Source organism: Anser brachyrhynchus (genome assembly GCF_964034855.1).
Source record: "Anser brachyrhynchus genome assembly, chromosome: 3".
NCBI classification, from domain to species: Eukaryota; Metazoa; Chordata; class Aves; order Anseriformes; family Anatidae; genus Anser; species Anser brachyrhynchus.
In genome coordinates, this window is record NC_137696.1 from 73,887,185 (window position 1) to 73,909,722 (window position 22,538).

At 36.7% G+C, this 22,538-nt stretch overlaps 2 protein-coding genes across 2 annotated transcripts in view; one reads left to right on the forward strand and one right to left on the reverse strand.

Annotated features, from left to right (window-relative positions):
- Positions 1–22,538, reverse strand: part of LOC308192863 (dermatan-sulfate epimerase) — a 201,412-nt gene that overhangs the window by 90,869 nt on the left and 88,005 nt on the right. The window contains exons 7-8 of the mRNA XM_080586857.1: positions 8,153–8,327; positions 3,174–3,271 (exon numbers count right to left, since the gene is read on the reverse strand). Of these exons, the coding sequence (XP_080442983.1) occupies positions 3,174–3,271; positions 8,153–8,327 (273 nt within the window). The remainder of the gene's footprint in view (positions 1–3,173; positions 3,272–8,152; positions 8,328–22,538) is intronic.
- The window catches only part of COL10A1 (collagen type X alpha 1 chain), an 89,064-nt gene continuing 76,206 nt past the window's right edge, over positions 9,681–22,538 (forward strand). Inside the window, exon 1 of the mRNA XM_080586860.1 lies at positions 9,681–15,351. The gene's annotated coding sequence lies outside the window, so the exon portion shown is untranslated. The remainder of the gene's footprint in view (positions 15,352–22,538) is intronic.

Genomic DNA, 22,538 nt, shown 5'->3' on the forward strand with positions numbered 1-22,538 from the left:
GTAGCTATTCTACAAGATAGAAAGATACACTGTTCTTCCATTTAACAGTATGGCACTTTGAAAGATAACTGTGTAAAATAAATAATTAAATATTGTGCTTTTCAATGTCTCAGTTTAATAAAAAGCAGTCACAAGATTCTTTTATGAATTCAAACTGTGTTTTGGTTTCTTTAAATGATGCATGCTTTGAAACTCAAATAAAGTAGTGATGCATTTTTAATTGTACAATTAAAATAATTTTTCGTTGTTCTAAATGGGTTAGTTTTAAAACTACTTGCCAATTGAAAAAAAAAAAACATTTCTGCACAACAGTTATCTGATCTCTCACTTTTAGAAAATGACTTCTTTGTCACGTTGTCCTGTTTCAAATGTTTACTGAACACAGTCACCTTTTTGAAATTATGCACTGAAAAGAATTTATCCTTCTCTTCAGTAAACTTCAAAGACTTTCTCTTAGTAAATCTGCAGCAAAAATCCTTTTATGTGTTAATAAAATTCAGCTCCAGCTCACAATACAGCACCTGAGGTGTTTGAAATTAAGAACACATTCCATATTTTTTGCCTTAAATACATTTTAAACACATTTCCCTTGGAATATAAGGGCAAACCTAGCTAGGTGTATTGTTAGGAATTTGTTCTAACTCAGATGCACTGATGGATGGAAGAACACAGCTTAAACTTAGCCCTAGAGAAATGAATAGGATTGATAAGCAGTTCAGCCACTGAAGTTATTTCACTTGATTTTCCACAACAAACTTATCCACAGAACAAACTTTATTTCACTTACTGAAGGTTTTTTTGGTCCTAATTTCCTAAAGACGTTTTACCCTTTGTGGTTTAAGAAAATATGTCCACCTATATTTTTTTTTCCTGTTTCAAAGAAAAAATGGGTTAGTTTTGTTTCCCTTCCTGTAAATTACGTCCGATGATCTAAGAAAAGAGAGGGTCCGAAGCACAATGGCTATTTTCTTTAAGCCACAGTGGCAAAAGAAAGAAGCTAGCTGAAATTTGGAATTTTCAGTAGTTCTGATATGAAGCAACACATCAGAAATTCTGGAAACTGGAAATCCAGCTCAAAAAAAAAAATATATCAGAAACTCCCCCATGCACTATTTTAGAAATGAATTGTGTTTCTTGGCATCTGTTGCAACTGTGTGAAGTTATCAATGCCTGTCCTGAAGCTGTAGGTTTGTTGCAAGGAACACAGAGGGAGAGCAACAAAAGATACATTATAAAAACATATTATTATTTTGGTAATTTTCTCATATGGTTATTCCTATTTTGGTGGTTAAAACTTCACATACTCTTAAATAAGCTCTTCACTATTTCAAACTGTGTCTCCAAAAGCCTGTCCTATATGCATAATTCTTTGCTTTGAATGTTCAGGTTGGTCTTTCAGAAGGAACCATTTACTATCCACCGGGTACAAGTTTATTAAAAAGATGCCCACTAACAAATTAATAGTAATTATTTATATGATAATTGTCTTGGATATGTTTAGATATCTATCACTTATCTTTTTATATAGTCAGGTCTCCAGAACTGAAGCTGCACTTTATTTTGCAGTAATTTTGCAAAATACACACAGAGTGACCAACCCTCACTTGAGCCTCTTTGCAATGTTAAAATACAAAGTGAATGAAAACAAGCAAGTTAGTAAGAGGTCTCTAGGGAATGCCGTTCCTGTTTGAATGCATAAGAAAGAAACAGCTTCATGAAAATTGGTACTTATAATCTAATAACGTGATGAAGCTAATTCTATACAATATTTCTTAATGGAGACTTTTTCCTCTCTTCTAACTATGTTTGCATAGAAAACTTTTTGCCTGTCTATTAAATTTACTGAAACTGGCCAACAGGTTCAAAAGTTGCTAGCTGGATTACTGACAGAGAGACACAGCAGGATCTCCTTAGGAAATGAGGCTAATAAGATTGTTTAAAAATATCTAAAGTGGGTTATGCCTTATTTTCAGTTTGCATTCTATGAAATTAAATAAAACGTTTACAGAACCGACCGTTTTTCACACTTTATGTTTTTACTTTTTATTCTCATTTCATAGGAATATTTTCAATTTCCCTCCTGAGTTTATTTATTCTGAAATCGTCAACTTGCAATTTCCTAGTTGTACTAAGACTTTAAAAATTACATTTAACATTTATCTTACTTACTTTCCTATATAAATAGATGAAACATTAAAATGCAGTTTCAATATATATTTCCACTGCTTGTTTTACTTTTACTATAAAGGTTCCACAGGCAAAATTTATTTTGGGCTGGAATAGCTGATTTTCCTGTCATAAAACACTAAAACACAGTTCAATATATGCTGACTTATGCTATTTTGGATATAAGATTCATTTTCAGGTACCTTTTAATCATCGGGATATTTACTAAAATGTGGAAAAAATAAATGTTTTCAGCCATGTTTCTATTGTTATTTGTAGTTCAAAACATTCTGTTCTTGTAAATGTCTTTTGTTACAACCTTAATTACCTAATGGACAGCATTAGGTTCTCAAACATGCCAAATGCTTCAGAATGTTTTAATTAAATTGAGTACAGGGGCACTTCCTTTTTGCCTACTCTGTTGTGATTTAGCCAAAATACACATTTAATACTGTCAGGTTTCCATCATAAATCATTTCCTCTAACCTTGCAATTTTATTTGTACTGATCTTTGAACTTCCTTTAAATTCTTGAAATGTTTTTGGTACGTTTTTTACCAGAACTAAACTTGATTTTCTGAGTATGATCTTGTCAGCACAATAAAGAAAATGATTCTTAAGTTTTCATTAATAATGCAATATCTGAGCCTCAATACCATTTTAAATTAGTCACAGCTCTGCCTTTTCATTGTAATTCTTAATTTCTCTGTGCTCTTCAGTCTTAAGAATACTTTTTACTACTATCTCTAGAAGAGTCTTGTGTAGAATCCGTTTGAATTTTCACTGCTTTTTCCTCTCTTCTGGCCTTGTTTGCACAGAAAATTTCTTGCCTGTCCATTAAATTTACTGAAACAAGCCAACAGGTTCAAAAGTTGCTAGCTGGATTACTGAGACACGTTTTCAAAATATGTTGTCCAGGTGATTAGTCCGGTTCTGTCCTCTCACTTTTTTTTTTTTTTTTTTTGATAGATGTAAGCAGATGAGAAGGGAATCATGACTGCTACTTACCAAGAGTTCGGAAAGGTCTTTGGTTTGGGGTATGGGAGAAGAAACCAGGTTTCAAAGCATTTGTGATCACAATGTCAAAATACTCTTCAAAATCGTTCCTAGAAATCAAAGGAAATTAAATTAGCTAAGATGCCACTAAATATACTTTAAGACTTAAGAAAATAACTAAAAAAATAAAATCAGTAAGGAATCTTCTTCTGACACTTTTTTTTTTTTTTTCTTCTTCAGTGTCACTACTGCTCTTCTGTACTGATGTAGTTTAAACTGAAAGGACAGCTGGACTGAGAACCCACAATACTGTACCTTCAGGATCATTAATTATTTGTAAAAAGAAGTTTCTTGGACCAGGGAGTTTTGAAATATCAGGACAAAATGTAACAGATGACATAGTTTGGTCTCAGGTGGCAGCATACGTATAGATACACAGAAGGGGGTAAATAAGGGATTTTCTTTATAAAGCATGAATATACGAAGTCAAGTGATTTACTTACAAAGGGAATTTCTTAGAAATTTATTTTTCTAAATCTGGATTTAGGGATTCCATATACTACTAAAAATCCTAATTACACCATTTCTGCCCTCTCTTTCCATTTCCAGCAGTGTCCTACAGTTTTTTTAACCACTGATTTCTGATTGTGAGAGGGAAACAGTTTTTTGAATTGAAAGGAGTTATCTGTAATGGAAAGGGCGCCTAGACTGAAAATTTCTCATCTCTCTTCTGTTGAACTCTGAACTTTTGAGACTGTAACAACCACAGCTAATTCTTGCAGGACCTGCTTGGAGCAGTGTGCTGAGCCCTAGGTGATTTTGGCCTCACCCCTCCATCTAAGAACTTTGTTTAATGGAGTATTTTCTCTGATACGGCTTCCATCTTCCATCCGTGGAGCAATACAGGCCTTCTTGTTGATTTGCCTTATTGAAATATTCTCCCAGTTGAAACTGTGAAGAATTGAAGTTTCTGGAGGCTAATCCTTACTCTCTGCCAGTTTGAGCAGAAAGCTCTTAAAGGCTCTACATCTCAACCCTGAGAAACACCAAGGCCACCAGGGATCAAAGAGCATTTCTTCTGTCCTTCTGGGAAAAGGGGACTTTTTTTTTCTGCCTTTTTTCTTCTCCTTCCCTTGCTCTGGGGAGCCCGTGGGAAGTTAAAGCTCCTTTTGTCCCCTCACAGAAAAGTTCAGTGCTCATATAAAAGCTTTATCCTGGATATAGAGAGGTCAGAACAACTAAAGATACCACATACAGAAGAATATTTAATCTGCTATCTGTATCTGTTGTATAAACCCATAAAGCTTCATTGCTCATTCAGTACTCATGAGCTTTCTACCTAACCGCCTTTAATAGCAATCATATTGTTCTGAGAAGATATGTCTGCATATCTTCATATGTCAAGCAATGAAGTCTGACTTTCTATAGCTTTGTGTTCTATACTCAATTTCATGCCATCTATCCTACCATGAGATGAACTATTTCTTGAGGTGCCAGTTATTCCTATTCTAGGAAAGGTCTTCTTTATTCTAAGACCTATTCTCTTTGACCTCATTTATTACATCATCTATCTGGGAGCTATAGCAAGAAATAATAAAAATAATGCCTATCAACAGGTTTTGAAGTTACTAAAATATAAAATCAGGCAAATGTTGCCTAAAGCGTGATTATTTTTTTAATATTGGAAAATGCAAACGTTTTCAGTTTGTGACATGTATTTTACTTTAGTAGAAATGTTTCTTTGCTTGGGTGACTGTATTACCTATAACATATAAAAAATGATGTATACTCTTGCAAGGAACACAGAATTCACAGATGGCAAGTCCTGGATAAATAGAAGCACTAAAATACTATCAACAGTAGAAGAAGTTTATTGGAAAAAAACTAGCTAACTGTGCCATTTTCAAATAATCTACAATTTTCCATGAGACTGAGATAACTAAAATCAAGAATGGTCTCCCTGTGAGGTTACTTACAAATTTTTATTTTATTCTCTAAATTACATTTCAGCCCTAAAATGTCTTTGTATTTCCTTCCTCCAGTGAAATTTTAGTGTTTAATTTTCTTTCTTTTTAAGATAAAGAGTACCAAACTATTTGGAGGATTCCAGAAGCAGAAAAAACAGACATAGCTTTTGTGCTTAAGTGAGAAGCATCAACAGAAGTAAGCTTTTCATTAACATATGGCACAAACAATGTTTCCACAGGTAAATTAAGGTTGAACTTTCAAAATAAGGCCAACATTTCAGAAGTACGATGAAGACTTGTGGGAACAAAAGTAGTTCTTTTTGTAAAAAAATTGAAACAGAAATTACAGTCTTTCACAAGATTTGGTTAACTTTTTCTTGATTTGTTGAAGAAAAAAATGTTTTGTGGGGAGAGATGTTATCTGTGGCCGTTTTTGAATCTTACTAAATTTCATGTGCAAAACTACTGATTTTATGAGTACATACACCTGTTTTCACATTACTATGTAACATTATTCATGACAAAATTTGTTCCAGTTACTGTTTGTGATTGGAATGGTGGCCTGTGGTTACAGTAATAGTCAAAGAGTAGGATGTATCTCACATAACTCACATAAAGCTATCTAAAAGTAGCATGCTGAATTCACTGCTAATGGTCAATACCACAGACAGAGCTAATGGGGAACAATCCACTCTCTTAGAAGGCAATTCATCCTACTTATTTCAGACATTATTTTATGATACAGAATGAATTGTTAAGGATGATGCCCAATGTTTTCTCTCCACTAACCACAGAGGGAATCAAAATCCCTAGCTTTAAAAATTCTTGGCTTTTTAATGGCTAACATTGATGAAAAGGTGAAATGACACTTTGCTTCAGTGCCTATAAATAGACTTACCTTTAGGTGTGCCCCTGATAACACTTTAACATTCAACTAAATTGACAAATGTTTTTATTGTAGGTAAGCCGTAAAAGTCACACCACGATATTGCTACTTGCATGAATGAACTTGCACTTGCTTCAGTAGGCTTGCATACCTTATACACAGATCCCAGCAGTATATGTATGATCTGGCTGGGAAACAGTTCTTATTTTATCTCAAAACCAGATTTTCACCTACACTTCCTGTTCCTTACCAAAATGGCTTTCAGTTTAAGGACAACTTGGTCAGATGAAAGCAACTGGGATACTTTGCTCTTTAAACAGTAAGTGATACACTTAAGCAAGTAATTCCCACTGCTGATTTTATGTGGACAGAAATTTCTTAGCCAAAGGGGAACTTTTTCAAGAAACTGCAAAAAAGTTAACAGTTCCAAGATATGGAAGATATGGGAAGAGGTTGAAAATTCACATGCATCTCCACTTTTCATGTTTATCTTTATTTTTTGGAGGTAATATTATAATATTGATTAATTGAAAAGAAGTAGGGAAAGAAATGCAATAAAGGAGTACATGGAAGAAATTCATAAGGGTTGCCGTAAGAAATAAAATGCAGTTACTCTGGCAAAATTAAGGTTGAGGGAATAGATAACTGACATGAATCTAGGCTATATTCCAGTATCAGAAAAAGCAGCAAGGGACGGTAGATTCTCATCATTTGATACAAGAGGCATTGAATAAACAAGAAGAATAAAAAGTTCAGAATTATTTTCAGGAAGAAAAAAACAACACTTCAGTAAGATCTAATGGACAGCGGAGTACTCAATCCTCCAGAAGATGTGTTTTGGAAACTATTTTGCATGAGTCATTGAAAAACATGATGGTAGTAAACACTGTAGAATATTCTACACTCATGAGGAAAGAGACAAAGTGATCTGACATGTTTTTAGCGGAACATCTCTTCTGTCTTTTGAATGGCAACCAACCCTCTCTACTACCTTTCTTACTGCCTACTAGCAGGATCACTACAGATGCCTTAAAACTGCTGAAACATAATTCACCAAGGAAAAGAAATCCAAAATCATAACATGTGGCCAATGATTTTAGTTTTATATCAAATTTTCATTCAAAAACCCACTACATCTACATTAAAAAGTTGATTCACAAACATCTTACTTAAAGGAGAATTGCTTTTAGAAAGGAGATAGATTTCACACTCAAATGAGCATGTAAAATTTATGTGCAAGGCAGTGAGAACTCACACAGTTGATGCTCCATTTAGCATTTAGCCCAGATAGTACAAAAGAGAGGTGATACTGGTGGGACTGGTTCTGGGAGGTTGCTCTGATTTTCACCTTACCCGTGGTTTTCTTACTGTGCTGCTGTATTCACTTTGCTGTTCTCCTGCATATCCGGAGAGCCAAGGTTGGCTCACATTGCAGTACTTTGTTCCTTTGATTCGCTTATTGAATAGTCTCACCATGTCACCCACCTAGCTATTAGCATCACTGATTAATTCCTTTCTAGGGGTGTAAGTGGTAGTTCTGGCTGCATTTCACTGAATTCTGCTTGACCGGTCATGTTCTTAAAATTACAGATGAAAAGTAATTGTCATCAGCAACTGCAAGTCTCAACCAATTGCCAAGTTTTATCTCTTCTGCTGTGATCTGCAAATACACATTCCTCATGCACAAACATCATGTGGAAAACATTGTTAGGAAGAAATATTTGTAAGGTTTTCTGTGCACATTGAATGCAAGGAACTGGAATATTGCTACTACTTAAGCTCATGACTGGAGAGGCACAGACAATGTAGCAAAAATGTATGATAAAACTGGGATTCAGATGATGTCCTCAATTATGTGTTGGCCTGAAAGATATTCCCTGACATCTTTAAACCCATTATGATGCCCAGAAAAGATGTAGGATGTAAGTGTGTTGTGGGTCAGATACAGCTCACAGGCTCAGAAATGAACTGGTTTGTATTGAGTAGCTGTTACACTCTGTCTAGAGACAGACCCAACAGAAACCTCATATCCAAGTGATTTACTACACATAAACAAAGTCAAATTAAATTCCCTATATCTCAGCCTTATCTCCAGTTGATGTCTGTCTAATATAAATTGAAAAGGACATTTCACTTACCCAATAATATATTCACACAGGAGCCTGCAATAGTCACTGTGAGAACTGGTAATTAATAGCAGAATCTTCCCAGCACTCTTCAGTTGTTTTAGCCACTTTTTTACAGACTCGGGACATCTTTGTAAGTATTTGTCTGGATGATTTTTCACTTCTGGGAAATACATCCCACATTCTTCTAAAAAATAGAACAAAATTATGTATTAACCAATCCTGCTCATAAACCACTTAATCCACACAACAAATATCCTTTTATGTGCAAACAATAGGATTTAAAAAGGCAAAGCAAAGTTTAAAAATTTCCCTGGGTTGTAACTCAATATAAACAAAAAACAATGAAACCAAAAGGATATGTTGTAGCAGAAATAAGTTGGTAATGGCTTTTCTATTACGGAATTTTCACACTTATTTTATTTGATGTTCTTTTACTTACAAGAGTAAATAATGCCTAAGTTACAGGTGATATCTTACATAACAAATAATGACTTTCTGTTGCCTTTGCTCAAATTTTGGATAGCAAGTTTGTGATTTTAAAATAAGTTTAATGTTTGTTCAGAAAATTGTAAGGATACAAAATCCCCAAGAACATCTATTCAGTTACTTCTTATTTTAGCATTGTCTGATGAATAATATTCATGTTAACATTCTTGCAGTTTTCACAACTAGTATTTTATCTGTGAAAGGCTGATAAAACAAGCTGGCAAAACTCACGGGTATGTGGAATACTAGGAACAAATGCAAAGAAAAAAAAATGGTACATTTTCCAACATCAGTAATGCTCCTTTTGCTAAACATAGCAGAAACAGAATTTTGCAAATACACCGGGAATGTAAGATTTTAAAAAGTATGTAATAAGACTAAGTTGGCAGTAAAAGGTGCCTGTTCATTAATATCACGTCAAATAAAGATATACCTTGGTATAACCCATAGCTGCTCTACCAAGTTGTCAAATTAACATTAGTTACCTTTTTTTTGCATCATTCCTACGACCTAAGACTATGTATTTCCTCTGTGCTCAAACCCTTTGTAACCAAAATGTCAAGCTAGTCAAAGGTCTGAAAAGAAATATAGTAATTATATAGATAGAAATGATACCAAGTGTGTGGCTCGCAGTCTGCATGTGCTATAGTGTAATGAACATCACCAACACAAGATTATTTTTTTCCAGCATTTGTTCTATATGCAACTGTCTGTGGTCAACTTTGCTGAACGATTTAATAAATCCCAGACATTACTTAGCCTTCTGGTATGTGAGTAATGCTATTCTCAAGTTTGAAAAAATACGATTTAAACCACTTGAACTTCAACTATTTAATGAAAGAGAGAACATGTATGGTTGAAACAGTAGTATCAAAGAGAGACTGAAAGAAATATACCAAGTGTTAAACGTAATACTATTTCATGAGTTACACATTCAAACATCTAAAGATAGCAGGAAAAAAGTCTCCCAGAAGAAGTTTTAAATTGGCTGTTATCACTACAGCTAGACAGGAGGCAAAAATGTCTTACTCTGTACTGTGACTTGACAGATTCCCTTCCAAAAGCTGCAGAGTAGACTGCTAGATCGGAGGAAAATCCCTCAACCAAAATCTATCAGCTTCTAACCAGGTCACGTTTTCAGTTCTTCATAGTATTTAGGTCAGGACGTGTAACAGCCCTTACCAGGGGGATATAAGCATGTCCTTGCAGATAGAATTACAGGATGCCATGACATTTATCTTGAGAGCTAGCCAAGAGCAATGTTTTTTTTTTTTTAATTAATTAATTAATTTATTAATTTATTAAACAAAGCAGATTTACCAAGGACAGTTTCCTGTGGTGTTTTTTGACCCTCTTTCCTGGAATGCAAATATTGTTTGGGGTGAGCAATATAGTTTTTAATTACAGAAAATGCATTTTTTTCCCCAGAAATATCATTAATAATTGTATTTCATGTGCTATGCTATGACAATTTTTCTTCTTTCTCTCCTTTTTTGTTTAAAATGCACATTACACAAGAATGAATGGGGATACACACAAAGTAGGCTTGGCATTGGCTATCACAGGCTCAAACATTTAAAGAAAGATGTTAACATTCATTTATATATGTAGTTATCTATCATTCTTTTTACCCTAAGGTAAAAAAGATATAAACTTTACTGCTGGACACCCTCTGTTGTTTTTTCCTTATCCTCCCACTCTGAGTGGACTCTTCTTTGATGTATATCTAATTTACAGACTTTGAGTAAATTTAAACAACACTGTGTTCTTTCTCCATACTCTGTGAAGTATTTGCTGCCTGATAAATCTGTGATATTTGTTTTTTTTAGTTACATCTGAAGTGTAAAAGGTCAACAACTCTGGATTCAATATATGAGGTGAAAGAGTCTTATTCTAGTTTTCTATCCAGATCCTTAAGCCCAATTGTTAATTGCAGGCAGGCAATGAATCAGTTCTTGACACGGGGATCTGAAGTTTGCCTCCAGCTCTTTGCTGTATGAGGCACGGATACTTTGAAAGAACCCTCATTAAAGCACACTGTACTGTAATTAGGTCGACTTGGGTCAGGAAAGTAGAGTTTAACTTAATTCCTAACATACTATTGAGTCTGGTGAATACTGTTTGGTTGAGTATAGACTTATAATCTTGCACCAAAGCTTGCAAGATTTTATTGAAATCCAGATGGAAAAAAAGCTGAAAATCTTGCTTATTATCTGAAGCCAAGAGCTGTTGTTGAGGAGGACAACAGAGCCAGAGGAACCCTGTTGCCAAAAAGAGTTGTGAACGTCTAAGCACGATAGAGAAAGAGCATCATGTTAGGCCCTCACAATCAAATGGAATGATTTGACAGTGAGAAATGAAGCATATTTTTCTAAGGAAATGCTACCACTATGGCATATGTTGTACTTTATTTTTATAAAGCATCATCAAACCATAAAATTAATAAGAAAACTCTACTGAACACAAAGTTAGTAAGCAATCAGAAAAGAAGTAATTTTACTGGAGCCAACACAGGAGAGGAGAAAGTAAGTTAGTGCTAATGAGTGTGGTTTTGTGCTACTCTCATACAACTCTCGTTCTTAAAAGCAGAAAAGTAATTCTTCAGACAAGCACCATTCTTGAGAAATAAGTAATGTCTCTAGCCTGCAGTAATTCTTGTAGACCATCCAAGTTTCAAAATACTCTTTAAAAGTGGAACTATGAGCACCCTTTAGAGAAGCTTTGGTGGCCCTCAAGTTCACTATATCAAAATAGGGGACTTACGGTGACCATCAGATCTACAACTGACCACTCGCTATCTGCAAAGTGTCTAAAATAAAATCTCTCAATTTTTATCTATTTTATGAATACCACTTAATATGTAGTTATATGGATATTGGCATGTATTAATGCATGCTCACAAATCAGTGAAAGCAAAACAACAATAACAAAACAAATGTCCCAGTTTTTACCTCAAGCGTCTCTATATAATTTTCAGATATGGTATGTATACCAAAGTCTATACTAGTAATCTCCGGCTCTTTGGCTGTGTAAACACTTTCTCAAAATGTAGAAAACAAAATAAAACAAAAAAAACACAACACCATAACAAAAATGGAATCAAGAGGACCGTAATAATCAACATCACAATCAATATATTCATCCGATTGGGCTTTTTAAAGAAAACTTAATCTAATGACATGGAGCAGGAAGAAAATGCCTATGCATTTTATGTACTACTTTGTAATTTATTGATGTCTGCACTATGTTGCCATGGAACAAATGCAGTTTTTCAATTTCCATTCTTGTTGTTAAACAACTTTGAGTCTATGTGAATTCTCTGAAATACAGCCTAGGATAACAAATTAGCAATTAGCCTCTGCAGGGATTTATAACCATCTTCCAAATATGCTTTCAAAAATAGTAATTGTCTTTGCAGTCCATTATATATCCGTTCAGAAAATATATTTCATTTTTAAGCAGAAGACAGAAATATAAACAATTAAAAAGTTGTCTAAGCTGCCACATATTAAAACATGGCCAGAAATTGCTTCAGAGCTTCTTATCAGATCTACTTCATGTCATGTTTTCAAAGTAATATAACTTCCGCTATGTGTATTACCATAATTTCTTTTAGTTTCTAGTTTGAGGTTTGTTTTTTCTTGTCTAATCTGACACTGTTGATTGATCAAGATGTTCTTTGCACCTTCTTGCCATATAGCTTAACTGCTTGTAATACAGCTGTGATAATAAGCGTGATGGGAATTGTATACAGCTGGAAATGTAAACCCCCAGACCAAACTCAGAAAGAACTTGCACAGTGGTTGCAGGGACTGGCAGAAGTCCTCCAGCACAGCACAGACAATTAATGCACTCTTTAATCCAACTGTCCTCCTCTAATACAGTCACAAAATTACATTATTGAAGCCTACAGTTTGATGTTCCAATATAATACATCTATTTGGGGAAACACAGTTTTTGATTTCTCTTGTGCTCTTTATTACAACGCTTCTCTTTGGCAGGATCAGTTTACACCCCACTGGCTCTTGACTCCTTTGGGCTCCACGTCTGGGACAATGCAGTTTTCATCTCTTAACTGTTATTTGGATTATAAAAGAGACAAACGTTTAAGAAGTACGTTTCTGGCAAGGTTTCATTCCAGAATTAAAACACAGAAGCACAGTGTATTTTGGGGGATTGTCACTGCTTCTAATGGGCAGCTACTTGATTGAATATAAAAGAATTTAACCACTATTTATATGATTTAGCTAAGCAGAGAGGTATGAAGCTGAAAAAAATCCCTAGAATTCAGCCAAGAAAAATAAACTTTCAGCTGCCAATTTGTAGCTTGTATTTAGTGGTTTTTATAACTAACCTTTTCTTACAATGGAAGTAGTATTTGGGAATGTGACTTTTCTCTCTTTTAAATTCAAGGGCAATTTGATAGCTTAGCTATCAATATCCATAGTCAGATTCTCTGCAACTCTGAAGTGAGTAACAACTTACACCTCTTTCCTAACTATAGTCTGAATGCAGCCTTGTACGTAACAGTTGTTTATTTGATAAACAGAGTGGAGTTGAAATAAAATCTTCTATAAATGGTGATGCAGACAACTATATTCACTGTATACTGCTTTCCACTATGTTTTATATTGTTTTTCCAGTGTTTTTTAGAGTGAGCAGAAATACACTTCTTTGACTATTGCTGTTGGCTTCTTTTCTTGTCTAAATAAACATTTCCAACAACTAACATGAGGTTCAACAGATACACAAGAAAACAACCCTCATTACAGAAGAATTTGCAAGAGAATTTACATTTCAACTAATGTAAGCAAATAGAGGAGAAAAGAGATGATGCTTAAAATACCATTAGACAAGTCCTCTTCACTTCCTTTCACTTAAGATGAAGTAGGAGGAGCAGCAGAAATGAAACGAGAGACAGAGGGAAGGAAATGTTAGCATAAACCAAGATAAGAAAGCAGAGTAAAGTGTAAAGCTGGGATAATGGGGTAAGATGTGGTTATATTCTGGAGGCCTGGGCTCAGGCAGATTGCAAGAACAGGGAGCAACAGGAAGAGATCAATCATCCCTCTCTTTCCCCCAGAAGACAGCGATGTTTAAAAACAGAATAAAAGGATGCAAGTCCTGGAAGATAGGAGGGAAGTATCATAAGAGCACAAAAGAAATGTGACAGATGTAAAATAATCTGTATTTTATTGTGCCGTGCAATTGTCTCAATTCCTTACCTGAGACTGTGCATTTCCTTAACAGGCCAAAGAGTTAAAGCAACCCGGTCCAGTTCAGATAGGAAGAATACTAGCTATTTACACCTCTTAGTTAACTAGGAGCAGAGGTGAAAAGACGGTACTGAATTTGGAGTCAATGGAGATACTAGTATTATGATACCAAACTCAAGTGAGAAAAAGAGAAAAGTAGTGTTTCAATGAAGACGGAGGGGAAAAGAAGGAATATGTCTGGGTTGGCCATCAGAGACCAGGAATTCAGAATCATATAGAGGTGGGTTGCTGCCCATCACAAGACTGAACTTGGAGTATGATGAACCCATGCTCGTCAAAGCTAAGAATTAACTTGTATGCCTGGACATATGAATGGCTACTTACAAAAGAGAGTATCTTTCAAACCACTCTTGGATGTTCAAGTGGTACAGAAAGGGAAAGAGAAGGGAAAAAATGACAGAAATCAGACGGAAGAGAGGAGCTAGGAAATGAAAAATAGACTAGTACTAAAAGGACAAGTTGTAGTCTATTAATAATGCGTTCCCAAAGAACATGCATCAGTACGCCACATCAAATTAAACAGAAAACTCTTCCTCTGATGTTCTCAGAAAAGTAAGGATTTTTATGATCACAAAATAAACTCTTTGCATTTCACACTTCAGTTTTTTAGAAATCACATATTACCAGTGGAAATACAGTCTGATTCTTGATTTGCTTCTTTTACCTGTGTAGTTGCAAAAGCAAATGTTTACAGGTCATGTAATATCAACCTTCCCAATATTTTTAGCAACATCCAACTCTGGTCAGACAGAAATAGAATTGCTAAAATATTTTGTTTGCTAAAATAATAAACTATTTTCCAGTGGTGACAACTCCATATGTTCACCTTGATTAATTTCAAGGGGGCGACTATAAGGTAAGAATCCATGGTGGGCTAGGGAAAACATGACTACTTGGATTAATAGTGACTGCAGGGCTATATAAATATTTAATATACTGAGCAAAACACTTCAGTAGAACTCACACAAAACACCATCTCTTCAAACATTTCATGGGTCACTTCCTCTTCTACTCATTTTCTACTCCTGTGGCCTATGAGAAACTTACTGCAAAAATTAAAATGCTTTGGGAGCTAAAGATAGGTTTCAAACTAAAAGGAGGCTGAATGACTAGAAATTCTCCTAAGGAAGCCAAGAGCAGCTGTTGTTACTTCTTGGCTGATATATCGAGGGGGCACCACTATGTTCCTTCCCATCCTCATGTGAGGTGAGATTCCTGTGTCAAAGGCTGCCAGAAACAGCACATGACCCTTAGCTATATTTAAATAGAAGACAGAGTTTCAAGATTAGATGTTGTTGTTTCTCTATCATCTCTTAGCTGAACACCATCCCTCCCCTCCCCGGTCCACTATCTGCGGTTCACCACAGACCGAAGACCTACGACAGCCAGCACCAAACAGCAAAGCTGCAGCTTTGAGGGCTTGCCATAGCCAAAGTCAGCTTCAAGGTGAGACTGGATCTTTTCTTGAAAATATGCTATGTTTTTCCTGAAGCCTCTTAAGCATGCTTAAAAACTACCATTTCCTGTCACAAAGAAGATAGCAACCCCACTCAACCTGCCCCTAATCTTCACCCTCTTGCTTTCTAGTCCTGCCCCTCATCTCCCAAGTACCGTCCATGACCCAGCTAAACTGCATGACTTGCTGGCAATGGGCCACATGAGAAGAAAGGGCTGTTGTGAGCTGTTGGCAGTGGGCAGGCTCCATTGCCACTGTAGCTACCCCAGTTAGCAGGATTCAGTGACCTTGCTTCAGAATGGCCAAGCCTCCTAGGAGTGCAATACCACAGTCAAATGATTTTTTATTATTATTTTTTTTAATCTAGTTATTCTTGTCTCTTGTTGAGGTCCATAGACACTGGAAGAGAAAGCCAGACTATTTTCCTATGTTATCAGTTCTTATTAGAGTTTTCAAATGGCTGAGACCAGCCCAGACCACTTTTACTTTGCTCTCCCATTGCCAGGCTTAGCCACACCCTGCAGTCCTTGTCTTGCTTGCAGAGTAGATTTCCTGTCTCATCCCATGCTTGCAGATCCCTTCCTTTAGTAACAGATAACAACACTTCACTTTTTTTTTTTTTTTTACTAACAGTACAAATAAAAAAAGTCATCAGAATTACATGGTACATGGCAGAATTTGTAGCCTGACTTCATGAGGAACGCTAATGCATGTTATTTGTTTGAAAGGTGACTACATATATAGTTTGAATGACCTTCCATGGTTTTGTATGCATTTCTTTGGTTGTTTTTTCTTTTCCTCCTGGTTATATGTTAATATTTACACCAACACAGCAATGTTTCCACAGTACAATACAAAGCAGGAAGGATATACCTTGGAGACAGAACAGGATCCCTTGTTAAATTTGAGAGGAAATTATCTCTCTCAAAATAATTCACTTCCTTACTTTACATTGCCACACTAGTTTGCAATGTAACAGATCAGATTTATCAACCTGTATGAGATAAATGCATTTGATAACAATTCTTGTTTAATAATACTCTTGCAGTCCACTGGGTGAGTACTAAATCCACGCAAAGGCAACTACCCTTTGTTGGAGAAGCATATTCAGTAAAATCTGTCTGATTCTCCATGATACCATAATCCCTACAGCAATGTGTGAATGTCTTCAAAAGTGAGTATTCTACAGGTAGAAAAATCTGATTTTGTTCCATGGTTCAGAATGCCTTCTTATTGGTTTCACGCTTACCTATTCTCAGAAGTAAAAGACAGGTCATACAGTGATTACGCAAAGCCACAAAATCCATCTTTTTCTCTTCCTGTTAAAGCTTTATATGGGTCATTTGCTATAGAAATATTGCCATAGTGTTAATATTTCCTGGGAGACAACCTACCAGTGGGAAATTATCTTAAATATTCCAGAAATCCCTATCTTAGCCTATGCTGCTTAGTCAGGATGATGAAGCTACTGATCCTTATGCATTTGTCATATAAAATTGCTCCTTCCCATTGCAATATGTTTAAGATTATTTTTGTAGATCTATACAAAACACACAATAACTATTTGCACCAAATACATTTTTTTCCAACAAACTTTGCATACGTCCTGGTTTCAGTTAGGACAGACTTTATGTCTGTTAGACTATACCTAGGGTCAACTCACACACCTTTAAAATACATTCCCTTGTAAACACATCATGAAAATATGCAAAACATTTTAGGACAGAAGGAGGAAATGGTTTTATTTAACTGAATAGTGCAAGATACAGATAAGAAGGTGGGAAATGGGATCTGTTTAGGATGTTGCTGTGGTCAAAAAGAAATGCTGGCACCTAATTTGACGGGAAGTCAAGTATCAGAATATATTTTTTTTAATAAAGCTGATGGGGCTTACTTGAATCCATTTGCTTGGCTGAAACATGCTGTTACAATTGATGTTGAAATGAAGTGCATAATGACGAAATACAGTACAGACTACAGATATTTTATAATGAAAGTACGGGTCGCTGACAAACAAACTGAAAGTCCTACTCAACTGTCCAGCTACACCAAGAAGACGTTACAGGTTATCGTATTACCTTTTTTGTAGCTCTCAAATGAAAATGGCTCTGGGGAGAAACTCAAATATTTTTTGAAGCTTTGAATGCGACAGGCATTTATCATAGTAAGAACGGAGTTGAATTTCTCCTAAATATTTTTACTGCAAGCAGCAGTACCACATAGCTCATATATATGTACATCTACATACATACACACTGTATACACCCTGCACACACACACACATATGTTTACATGTTGAAAAAAAAACATATTTTTCTGAAAATTGGCAATATTTTCTTGTCTCCCATGAAACTTCACACTAACGATAAGAAATGGTATTAATTTCAACCACGTAGTCTATAACTGCAAACTCTTCAAATGGGTCCAGACAGACCAAGAGCTGTACGTAGACTCAAGTTTTGCTGGTTACCTAACATTCCTGTACAGATGCCACATCTACACTTCAGCAACAACCAGATGGACAACAAGAACCTGTAAGCAACAAGTACCAAAAGAGTGGGGTATGGGGAAGAAGTAAATCTTAAAAGGAGGCATTTTAAACCATATCAGAAAATAAAAGACAATACAGAAGAGTCTGACAATAAGGAAGACTGCAACAGGTCACTCACCTCTCATCTATAAGATGTGCCTATATACCAAAAAAAAATTGTTACATATCTTGTGTGCTGTGATCTCATGGTTTCTCCAACTTGCACAGTTTGATAACACCTTCTACCGTAGGTGATGTACCACCCTCTTCCATTAAGCCTACTATGACATTTTGTTCCGTATAATGAAACTCTTATTGCCTGGGTTCTTTCACTAGCTATACTATTAATACAGATCTCCCCTCAAATCACGAATATACCAAGTATGGTTCATGGATTATGCCTGCAGTGCTTCATAAAACCAGTCCCTAGGTGGGACATCTAAACATTATTTCCAGTACTTGCATATTAAAGAAATGTTGACAAGAAGCTGTACCAAGAAAGGCTACTAGGAGGAGACCCAGAGAACTATGAGAACAGTCATGTTATACATAGACACCGCAGTGAGAAGTGGTAAAAAGATATTTATTTGTCTCTAAGAAGCCTGAACAGCTTCTGGAAACAAAACCTACCTACATACATACATGTTTATCACACAAATAGTTCATCCATATGTTTCTGGCAAGAGGGACCAACTTCCCCGAGTGGAAACTCGTCCTGTCGGTGTTTTTTCTCCGGTCCAGCGTGCAGCTGGTGCCATCTAGCGACAGGGGCCCACGGCCTCCAGCGAAGCCCGAGGACAACGAGCCGATGGCCCCACCAGGCGCCGAGCCCGGCAGGGCCGAGGGACAGCGGTGAAGGAGTGCTGCTGTAGGGGTTACTGTTGCTAGGCAGGGAGCAGTACCCTCACCGGGAGCTACTGCAGTCCCTCTGCTATCAAGAATGATCAAAACATGGATGTCGGGAGGAGAACATTGCCAGATAGCAATGATCTGCAAAGAGCATCCATCAGAGGTCACAGCTGCGGGTGCGGGAGGCTCAGTGGAAAAGACAGGATGATTTGACAGCTTAAAGACAAAGCTGAGTGAGAAATAATACCAGTCTTCAAGCATGTAAAAAGCTGCCTGGGGGAAGAAAAAAGAAAAGAAAAGGGAATAATCTGTCCCCTGAGACCGAAGTCAATGAGTCAGGAAGCAGTAAGCTTATGTCTCTGCAAGCAAGATTAGATTAGAAATGATAAGAAAGTTTCTAATTTTAAGGGTATTGACGCACTGGGAAAACTGCCTAGGGGGTTTTATGATCTTCATTAAGTGCAGGTCATTATAAAGAGGCTGGACAATTTACCTGTTAGAAGGGGCATTCTGAACCCATCCCATTGGTAGCGGTGAGGCAAACAGAAGCTATCTTCTGTAGTTTCTTCATTATTTCTTAAAAAAATTCTTACATATTACACGTGAATCTGCACCCCCATGTCCACCCATTGCTTTAATGAACGGTATGAGTGTTCATATTTATCCACCTCACCTACAGATAATGATGTCTATGATTATGTGAGAAACAAAATTTGTTTGTATGCTGTAAGGAGAATGAACTTAACAAGGAGCAGCAATACAGCTTTTGACTTCTTGCTATTAATACCACAGTTTTCACCGAACAAACAATATACAAGCTAGGGGTCCACACTGGTGAATTTATCAACACAAAAGAGAGACAAACTGCTGACTTCAGGCTACTTCCATTGCAGACCATCCCTCTCCCATTTGTACCAGCTATCCTGCCACAGGAAGAGAGGAGAACACTGAATTTCAAGTGCCCTTCTTTTGAGCACAAATCCTGTTTATTCTTATTATACTGTTATCTGACTGAGAGAAGAGAGAGAAGAAAAAAACAACTTCCTTTCTAGAAATTCAACAAGAGGTACAGTCTCATAAAATATGTTAAAAAAATTGCAAAACCAAATTAACTAATTGGGATGCAAAGTTCATCCCATAAATTTGTGTTGAGACCATATTAAGGATGATGGAAAAGCAGAAATTTTTAAAATTATACCTAAAGCACTGTTGAGAAGGTCCTTGCTGGTCAGCCCATCTACAAGCATTTTGGATGTTAGAGCCCAGGGAAATCTGTATTTAAAAATTATGAAGAAAAATCTTCCACGTGCTCTATTTGTGATCCTGCATTCTTTTCTCTCATGGCTTGAATCTTCATCTGTATTAACATTATCCAAACAAGGGCCAACAGATGAAAAGTAAACTTGTAAATATCACTTAATGTAAAATAGATCCCAAGTGAATGGTGGCTAGCCCAAATTAATTCCAGGAGTGAGCATGAGGAAGAGAAGAGTTTCTGTAAACAGAATTGTTCAAGAAACTATTGTTTTTAGCTCCTGAGTTTCTCTAGCATTCCAGATTTTTCCCTATTCCACATCTGGATGATACAGAAGCCCTTAAAAAAAGAAAAAGAAGTAAGGGGGAAACACGTGCACGCAGACTAGCAGTCACTTACTGTGCACAAGCCTGTTTTGCAAGCCAGGCAGAAGCACTGTCTCTGCCTTGCTGGAACACGGTTCCAGTCCGCTGAATCCTGGTGCTGACATGATTTTGTTTTTGTGCTTTAATCTCAGTTATCTGACCCTCTCCATATAGCAACAGGGACACAAACTTTACAATACCTCTCTGCTTATGGGTGTCCTAATTATCAAACCTGGAATTAGTGTCTGGCTCTGTATTTCAAGCTCACCCACTGGAAAACTCAGTCCAAAATTACAACCTAAATCTGGCAGAAAAAGTAATGACATGAACATGTCATTACTCTCATGTGCCACATCAGTGTATGAATAAAGACACCTGCTATGTTTAACCTCTTCTTTTTTCTTATTCTGATCGGAAATTAATTGTTAATGCAAAATTGTGCACTCTCACAGCCAGTTACACTGCCATTTTCTTGTAAGAAATACCTCAACTTTTATTCAAATTTTGTTTTTATGAAAGAGTTGCAGGGATGCTAGCATGGGTCATTCATCTTGATAGCAATCCAGCATGCAAGCATGAAGAAATTCGCACATTAATGCAGCTACATCTGCAATTAGGCAGTGAAATACAAACTTTTTGGAAGATACATTTGGATGTATGTCCAAGGGTGCTCTGGTTTTAAAAGTGATCTCTTGCACCAGTGGATGGTAATATAAGCTGGTTAGATTGTGGGTATCTGGACAGACCTCTTTGCCATTTCATGTTATTTGAGGTGTACAGGCTCTATCAAGTGAGAACTCTTGGATTTCTGAGGCCGTTTCTGTAAGGATGCTTGCAGCCAGTAGGAGGAAAATCTGGAAATTTAAGGCAATTTATATTCTTGATAAAAATATTTAAGTTGCTACAGAATATCTCTCACAGTACTGTTGAAATGCTGTCAATGTTTCTGTTAATGCAGACTTCACAGGGATCAATCTTTCAGGTTTCTTGAAGTCATACATATATCTTTTTATGGAACATAATGCGTGAAAAAACATGTCTTTACTCATTTGGTAACGTATCTGCTTGTGGTTCATCCACTATGACAGCATACCATACATCTGTTTTATTGTTGGACATGATTCTTTTTTGCAAGCCAACGATCCCAAACTGCTTACATTTGAAAACCCCAGTCACAAAAGATGAGGACTAATGTACTTGTTTTGAAAATACGTATATTAATATCAGAGCTATAGTAGTGCTGAGAAATGCACGGTGCCCCCTGAGCAGCAAACAACAGCTGGCTGATCTCAGGATGGTCTTATTTGCACAGGGACAATGCTCAATAGCTCAGGGCTCCTTTCTGCATTTCCTTGTGTTGACAAGAAGGAGCCTTTTCCTTGCTCACATCCTCAGGCAGCAGCCAGGAATAACGCTGATACCTCAGTGCCCCATGCAGCAGGGATAACAGAAGAGGCCAGAGGATGTGGCTCATACTCTGTCCCATCATAGAGAGGGTGGCTGGGAACCCATACCAGTTGTTACAGCAGTGGCCCCTCCTGGGCAACCTCCTGCTGGGCTCCTGGGTAGTGGGGTGCAGAGCAGGCCCCCCCCCCCCGCCCCATCAGTGGGCTTCCACCAACAGCCCTGCTCCACTTTGCTTCCCCTCCTGCTACACCCTCAGCAAAACACTTCCTCAATGAGAAAAAAAAAACAGAAGGCAGAACTCTAGTTATCAATCCAATCCTCACTAGGCTGCAAGGAAGAAAGTTCTGCTGCTCACGTCCCATGTACGTGGCGCTTAGCCAGCAATACCAAGAATTTATGGAAGGGAAAGACTGTAGGAACAATTTGCATTTATACATACAGTATGTCCAAACTGTTTGTAGATGCAGCTTCCATACAATAAAAAAACTCTTTCCTGAATATATGTGAAAGAAACCAGATCCCACACAAGCAGCTCTTTTATTTTCCAAACGGCAGGACTGATATTTAAGTCCCAAGAAAACAGATATGTAAAGAGTACTGTTTCAGCTTCCGGCTTTAAATTACCATTCACGCTGAAGGCAAAGACACACGGATAGCACAGTTTGCAAACAGCTCTGCAAAAATACATTCTGCAATAATTAGACTTAATGTTTTAATCCTTGTTCCCATATTTTTTAGACTGACATCTGAACATTACTGTCACATTCCTGT